Below are 8,495 nucleotides of genomic sequence, written 5' to 3' on the forward strand. Positions count from 1 at the left end.
TAAGGCATGGACCTGTTTAAGCCAAAGACTTCACTTTATTTGAAAACTTGACTTTCTTTATCTATGGAAAAGACCATTACACCGTCCAAGACAAAGACTTTGCCTTTTCCATGCTTGGTAGGATTAGTCTTGAGATATGACACATTATATTATGAATTTAAGGCCATGAATATCGCATTTCTAAGTTAAGTGCTAATAAACACTTTTCTCTCTTTTTGCAGTCTAAACATAGTTTACTTCAAAGACTCAAGAATTTCTTCCTCTAATTCGCAATGCTTTATTATTTCGGACCATAAGGTAAGCAAGGAAGGGACAAGGTTACTAGTTGATAGGTCAATAATCTGCCAATATGCTGCAGCTTCATGTGTACCTTTGAGGGACCTACCTTATTTGGCAGACTGGACGCTTGAATACAATAGTCGTCCTCCAAAAACATGGATTCTTTGCACTACTACTCATCATGCTTGGAATGTCGCGAGTACCTTACCATGCCTAGGGCGTCGAATTATTAACAAGGAAACTCAATGGGGTAATAATTTGCCGTTCGGCAGTGAATTTCATTACGTTCCTGGCTACTGGGAATGGGCAGAAGACGTCCTAAGTAGGTGTCGCTTGTCACTGGAGGGTGCAAGAGTTTATGATGCCGTATATTTTCATTCTTCACATATGACCATAATACGAATATTATGCAGGTTTTCTGTGAGGCATGGTGCCCTATTACCAATACATTGATTACCTCTGCTGGAGAACTATTCATATCACTTTGGGATTTGTATAAGATTGGTGGTTTCCCTATAATAGGATCTCCTTACGAGGAAGTTGTGCCAAACATTGAAGAGCTTACAGGCACATATGACAAGGGGAGAAGGTTTCTTCCCCAGACTTGTGAGCATTTATTTGATGCCTTCCATCGGCTCCAAAAGGGAGGTAGCAACGATCCAAAGGTTTCTGCGAAAAAATGGGTAGAGTTCTGGTGTAGGAAGACAATGAAGTATACTCAGCCTCCTTTAAGGAAAGAAAAGAAGTCAGCTCATTTGAAATCGACGCACAATCCTACCGGAGTCATAGAGGAAGCAGTTAATTGGTCGACTGTTGAAGAAGCTTTATTCCATAAGCTAGGAGTTATGGATGACAAGAAAGAAGAGACGTACTTGGCTGCTTTTCTATCTTGTTGGTTATGTATTTTTGTGCTCCCTTCAAAAGATGGTGCCTTCATTCGTCCTGGTACCTTTAAGATCGCGTGTCATCTTGCTTGTAAACGAAGAGTCATTCTTGCAGTCCAAGTCTTAGCCAGAATATATAAGGGTTTGAATGAGATTTCAAAGTGCTCGTTGCTTGATCCTGCTCAAACTTGTTTTCCAACTCATTATGTGTATGGTTGGTTAGCCGATTACTTTAAGACTCATTTTTCGTATGCAAAGGGGCCAGCTGTTCCTCTCATGGCCGCATGTTCTGGTAAAGGTGCTGCTAGATATTTTGGGAAAGAGGAAGCAAGGAAGCGTATTCATAATGGAGAAAATATCATTTGGACTTCGATAATGCCTCACAGATCTGATCCGTACCACTACTATGACGATGGTAAGGCAGATAAGTCCAAGTTAAATTTCTGTATGAGTATTCGCTCGAATTATCTTCTTTTGAGGGATGGAGTCAACTTTATTATTGAACCTTACAGCCCTCATCGATTTAGCCGCCAATTTGGTTTTTATCAAGACACCCCTGGTCACTTGGAGCAAGATTTTCGTGAGGCCTCATTAGAAGAAGGGTTAAGACTTGCACAAATTTGTGTGTTGACTAGATCTAAGTCGAGGGCAGTATTTCCTCCTTTTGGGTCCAACATGAAGAAATTTACATCGTCTAACTATAGATCTTGGTGGGCAAGAGCGCATGGAAGACTTCTTGAAGACCACTTACAATTTTTGATGAATACTGTTGAGCTAATCACAAATACCATTCAAGACCACAACGAGGATGTATTAGTGATTGATAAGCTTCCTGCTTTACAATCAAAGGTAGTTGAGATGCGCGCAGGCAATAGACCCATGCTACACAAAGAAGTTCAAAGAGAAGAGATCCATACTCCAATTGACAAAAGTCTTATTCCATTTGGTGTAGTCGTTGATGCCTCTAACAAACGCTTATCCCAAGAGGAGAGTGATAACATCAAAGGAGATCAATGTTGGAAAAAGAAAAGGCCAAACCCAGAAGGGGTTGTAAAGGTCCAAAGCGTTGATAGCCCTTCAAGAACACGAACAACTTAGAATGAGAAGGTAAAAGAAAACATAAACTTTTTATTTTTGTTATCTGTGGCCAAATGAATTTGCTAAAGTGTTCTTACATTTATTTATTATTATTATTATTTTTCCAAGCTAATAACGTTGGAGCGTTGCAACAAGTAAGGCCATAAGATAGTGGTGAGTCTGTAGCAGGACCGAACCCACAGAAATTATCTTCCACAACTAAAGTAGATCAAGAGGCAACTTCTATTTCTCATGATTGAATTAGAGCAAAGTTGGGCTCTGAATTGCGTGAACGGCAGCACTGCAGACAATGTCTCTGAGATTGAAGAAAACACTAAAGTGATCCTTGAGGCAGTAGGTGGGGATGATGTGGATATTTCCCCTTTGAAAAACCTATTAGAGTCCCTTTTTGAGCTTGCTGCTTCATATAACAAGACACGGTCGGATTTATCTGAGAAGGTTGAAGAGAATGCAATATCAGATGTTGAGGTACACCTTACAAATTCCATGATTGAAGAAGAAGAAGAAGAGAAGGTTAGAGAAGCGTCATCTATCTGTCAGTCCCTAGTTACAGTGAAAGAGAAGATAGAGAAGCTCTGTGAAAAAGAGAAGAACTTAGAAGCCCTTTTAGAAGTTGCTGAGAAAGAAGTTGAAGAAGCCAAGTTAGGAGCCTCAACTACTAGAAAGGAGTATGACGCATGCTGCACTGCCTCATGGACTGCAGATGACTTGGCCGATTTGGAGAAGAAGAAGAAATACTTGGAAGCTATGCTCAAAGATTTGGCCAACTACAAGTTGTGCTTAGATTAGGCTATAACCAATACTCTATTTGTTTTTTCTTTTTCTTTTCGTCTTGCATTTGATTGTTTAGTAGATGTTCTCATCAGAAATAAAACTTTTTTTGCTTCACTCTATATTGTGAGTTCTCCTTAATGTTCCCCTTTGTTCTTGACTTATTTTTAGTGCTTTATGGATTTGAAGACTTGACATGCTTGCAGACTTTAATTTAAAGAACTAGCCGAGTTGAACACTTCAAATTGATGATGTAACAAGCCTGGAAAAATAAACTTGACTTAAAATTGGAGACTTCAACTTGAATACTTAGCCTCTTATTAAAGAAGCTACCATCATTCCATCAAAGACCTCAATTTGACATGGAGGACTTACCCCCATTGAGCCATCAAGACATGACAGAGGGTTCAACGAAAGAATACATGTACACCTAATTTTCTAGTGTCAATCAAGTGAATTATATTCCATCATACCTCATTTGAAAAATTCCTTGGGTAATATGTATTTTTTGAACTCATATGACTGAAAATAGAATGAAACTCTAAGCTGCCTACATACCTCGATGAAGAGCATCAAGTCATTCCGTAGTTTGAAATAGGTGAGTTTTTTTGTGTCCTAACTTTTGTTTAGGCCGCCTCTATCAAGGTTTTCAACCTAGCGGACTTTTTTTTGGATGTCCTAACTTTTGCCTAAGCCACCTCTTTCGAGGTTTTCAACCTAGCAGACTTTTTTGTGGGCCGTGCACAGTTTATACTCTTGCGGGCCAGGAGTAACATGCAGTTTATGCTCGTGCATTGAGGAGCGTATCTGTTTTCTTCAAGGATAGTATCTCTTCATTAATTTCCCGTTGATGGGGCCAATCCACAAACCTTCCGAGTCAACTATCTTGTAAGCGCCACTTGAGTATACCTCTTGTACGATATATGGTCCATCCCACTTAGCAGAGAATTTGCCCACAGATCGACGAGAGATAATAATAGGCCTTTTGACCACAAGAACTTGGTCACCCACTGGGAAAGATCTAAGGCGTACCCTTTTGTTAAAAGATCGAGACAAGCAAGCTTGATAACATTCAAGGCTTTGTTGAGATTCTAGCCTCTTTTCATCAAGAGCTTCCAATTCTTCAAGGAGTAACCAAGCATTTTCTTCATCAGTGAGTCCTTTTTGAATGGCAAGCCGCAACGATGGGATTTGGCGCTCAAGTGGAAGGACTGCTTCAACTCCATAAACAAGCGAATAAGGAGTCGCTTTCGTTGGTGTGCGATATGTGGTCCTATATGCCCAAAAGCCTCTTCCATTCTCTCATGCCAATCTCTCTTAGACTTAGAAACAACCTTTTTCAATAATTTGTAGAGTGTATTGTTAAATGCTTCAGCTAGTCCATTGGCAACAACATAATACATGGAGGAATAGCGTTGCTTGAAGCCAAAAAGATCACATATTTTATTCATCAACTTATTATCAAATGGCTTACCATTGTCCGTCAATATATATCGCGAAATGCCAAATTGATAGATAATATTGACTCGAATGAAGTTAGCTACATTTTCCTTCTTTACTTCCTTAAGAGAAATAACTTCTGCCCACTTCGACAATAGACCAATAACATCTAAACCCCAAGCATCAAATGGCCAAGAGGCAACAGTTGGGTGTAATACTTCAGGTGGTTGATATATGAAGTTAGCATGGAATTGGAAATCTTTACCCCTCCGAGCATAATCCAAACAATCTTTCACCATGGTTGGCCAATAATACCCCATTCTTTTTATGTTGAAATGATGTTTTGGCACAGATTGATACGCACCACATACTCCAGAGTGTGCTTCTTGCAAGGCTCGAAGGGATTCATCAGTCTCCAAACAACGTAAGAGCACTCCATCAAATGAACGTCTGTAGAGTGTATTCTTTTAATAAAGAAAACGAGGGGCTCTCCTTCGGATTTCCGTTTTCCTTCGAAGATTTTCTAGCAATATACCGTAACAAAGATAATCGATTAACGGTTGTTGCCAGTCTTCAATTCCAAACTCAAGAACAGAAGCAGTATGCTCAGCTTCACTTTCTTCTTCCTCATTGTCATTTGGTGGAGGAACTACCCATCTTTGGCAAACAGCGACTTGTGTCTGATCAGGAAAAGATAATGTAGAAGCTAAGGATGCTAATGTATCAGCTCTCTTATTTTCCTTTCTCGGCACGTGTAGAGTAGTTACCTCTACCAGCCAACTTACCAATCTTTGAGCATATTTGTGATATGGCACCAACTCTGGATTCTTGACCTTATAGCTACCCAAAATTTGATTGATCACTAACTTGGAATCTCCAAAAAGTTGTGATTGCAATTGTTTGATATCCACAGCCATTTCAAGCCCAAGTATGAGCGCTTGATATTCAGCAACATTATTGGAGCACTGTTGTGTTAGAGTGAAAGAATAGGGCAAAACTTCTTCTTGAGAAGTGATAAACATTATTCCAGCGCCAGCTCCTTCACGATGTGCAGCGCCATCAAAATATATCTTCCAAGGAGGCTGAATTTCTATGACCATTGCATCTTTATCAGGCAATTCATCAGACAACTCCCAATCATGTGGAATCGGATGGTCAGTTAGGAAGTCTTCTAATGCTTGTCCTTTTACTGCCTTTTGAGGAACATACACAATTTGAAATTGTTGAAATTGGAGGTACCACCTCGCTAATCGATCACTTAGGACTGGTTTAGACATGACAAACTTGATAGGGTTTGCTCTTGACACGAGTCGCACAACGTGAGCTTGGAAGTAATGATTCAGATTCTGAATAGAGAAGACAAGTGCCAAACATAACTTCTCAATAGGCAAATACTTGAGCACATTTGGCATCATCATCTGACTCAAGTAATAAAGTGCATTTTCTTTGCCTTCATTGTTTCCTTGATCTCGAAGCGCTCCTACCGACCTTTCATGTACTGAAACGTATAATATTAATGGCTTTCCAGGTATGGGGGTGGGTAGCCAGTACTGGGGTTTCATCAGATAAGACTTAATGCTTTCAAAATTATTTCTGCAAGCTTGGGCCCATTCAAAAGGAACCCCTTTCTTCATGAGGCGACTAAATGGTTGGCATCTTCCAGCCAGATTCGAAATAAATTTCCTAAGATATGTCAACTTACCCTGCAAGCTTTTTAATTCACGAATATATTTAGGCTCGGGCATTTTCAAGATAGCATCCACCTTAGCTTGATCAATTTCGATACCTCGATGTTGAACATTAAAACCAAGGAACTTCCTAGAAGTAACTCCAAAAGCGCACTTCAATAGGTTCATTCTGAGTTGTATCTCCGAAGTCGTTCAAATACCATCCTCAAATCTTGCAAGTGATCATCTTTGGAAGTGATTTCTTCTTCTACCTGCAAAAAAAAAAAAGGAGAAACATATCCATATAAAGGAGATCATAAAATTACCTGTGAAGATTGAAGTTGAAGAGATATTTTTGGTGGTCAGCTTTTTGAAAAAAATAAATCATGCTTCATACAATCTCTGATTCATGTATTTCGAAATGAGGACGAGTTTTCATTCCTTTGCGCCAAAAGGTCAAATCTTTTGGTGGTGAAGTAAAATCTTCAAGTTAAACTGTATAATGGACTTTGCTGATCTTCGTCTTGGGCAAACTATAGTCTTCAGCTTAAAAGGTGTAATGGTATTATCCTCGCACAAAGTAAAGTCTTCCGCCTAGAGGGTTGTCTTCGTCTTGGACAATGTATAGTCTTCAGCTTAGACAGTGTAATGGTCTCAGCCTCGGACAAAGTAATGTCTTTAGCTTGGATGGTTGTCTTTGCTTCAGATAAAATAAATCTTTGGCTTATACAGTGTAATGGTCTTTGCCTCAGATAAAAGTAAAGTCTTTGGTTTAGATGGTGTAATGATCTTTGCCTAAAATAAAGTAAAATCTTTGGCTTAGACTGTGTAATGGTCTATGCCGCAGATAAAATGAAGTTAAATCTTCAAACAAGATGAAGTCATTAGCTTAGCCGGTGTAATGATCTTCGCTTCAAATAAAATGAAGTCTTTAGCTCAGACGGCGTAATGTCTTTGCTTCAGACAAAATAAATCTTTGGCTCAGACGATGTAATGGTCTTCACTTCGAACAAAACCTTTTGGCTTAGACAGACAGTGTAATGGTCTTCGCCAAACAAAGTTGAAAGGTAATTTGCATGACAAGCAAAACGACTAAAGTTAAACAACCAAAAAAAATATTTTGGATTTGTGTGAATAGCCAGGTGATATTAACTAAAGATGGAATCATAGCAGAAGTAAATCATCTAAAGGCAATCAAGTCAATTCCAATAAAGATCCATATGGCGATATATTGAGGAAGTCACTTGACTAGACTCACAATATTGACTGAATTTGCAAGTATAGACAAGTTTCACTTTTGGATTATAGCAAGCAACAAACGGATGAGTTCATGAATGATCCAAGCAAGTAATTAATGCATAGATTAAAAAAAAAACAAAAGTGTTGCAATAAATAAAGTCATGTGATTCAAAAATCACGCAATGGTACAAGGCCAAAAGAAAGTATCTGGCATGGTACATTCTTCTTATATAGGAATAAAAATTTCATATTCCCCCAGAAGAAAGATAAAACTACTCACTGATAGCTATTTCGCAGCAGATGTTGGAGAACAAATTTTTTTTTTCCTTCTACTCTCTTCTTGAGTTTTCTTTGCTTTGGAATTTTGTGTGTATTTCAATCCAGGCTTATGGTGTCTCTATTTATAGATGTTTGGAGGAGTTCTCCTAATCCAGTAAGATGTGTAGTGGCTATGGTCTTCTCAAAGAATAAGATTTTATCTCCTAAAAAATAGGAAAATAGTAGCATGGGGAATTATCAATAGAAGATCCGATAAAGGTGAAGAGTCCTATAGAGATTGAGTCTAGCTGAATTCAAAGAGCAGGGAAAATTAAAAAAAAATAAATCGCGACGGAATAGGAGAGCAGCACAAAGTCCTTGCAAATTGAGGAGATAAGGTCGTTGCCGGTTTTTTTTAAAAGAATAAAGCGACAAATGCCTTTTACCATTGAAATGAGTAAAGCTTGCCAATTATTGCAAAATTCAACACTTTAACATTATTATATTATTTTAATGTTAAAGTATGAATTAAAAGATGGACTTTGCAGCAATATTAGCAAGTTAACATATTTTCATTAATTAGCTCAATGTACCCTTTATATTTATGGATATTATTAGTACTTCAAGCCTAGTTTTGAAGATTAATATTCGACACGTCTTGAAGTAGGGGGCATTTGTAAACATTTAAATTTTATTGGATTTAAAGCCCTAAAATAATTTGGACCATATTAAATTCAAGACATTAGTCCAAACAAATATTGTGGCTAGTAAATTGGGCTAATTATTAAAAGCTAATATATGTGTTGGGCTAGTCATTTAATTGGACTATAAATTAAATGATTAGCCCACTTTAGTATCC

The 8,495-nt window shown here is 38.2% G+C and overlaps 2 protein-coding genes across 2 annotated transcripts; one reads left to right on the forward strand and one right to left on the reverse strand.

Moving 5' to 3' along the window:
• Positions 1 to 686: 686 nt before the first annotated feature.
• LOC138871826 (uncharacterized) lies at positions 687 to 2,261 on the forward strand. The gene has a single exon (XM_070149733.1). The coding sequence runs from the start codon at positions 687 to 689 to the stop codon at positions 2,259 to 2,261; it is 1,575 nt and encodes a 524-aa protein (XP_070005834.1).
• A 1,587-nt stretch (positions 2,262 to 3,848) lies between these two features.
• Positions 3,849 to 4,792, reverse strand: LOC138871827 (uncharacterized). Its single transcript, XM_070149734.1, has 2 exons — positions 4,507 to 4,792; positions 3,849 to 4,243 (listed from the first exon to the last, which is right to left on the reverse strand). The coding sequence occupies exons 1-2, from the start codon at positions 4,790 to 4,792 to the stop codon at positions 3,849 to 3,851; spliced, it is 681 nt and encodes a 226-aa protein (XP_070005835.1).
• Between the last annotated feature and the right edge of the window lie 3,703 nt (positions 4,793 to 8,495).

This window comes from Nicotiana sylvestris, chromosome 6 (assembly GCF_000393655.2).
Source record: "Nicotiana sylvestris chromosome 6, ASM39365v2, whole genome shotgun sequence".
NCBI classification, from domain to species: Eukaryota; Viridiplantae; Streptophyta; class Magnoliopsida; order Solanales; family Solanaceae; genus Nicotiana; species Nicotiana sylvestris.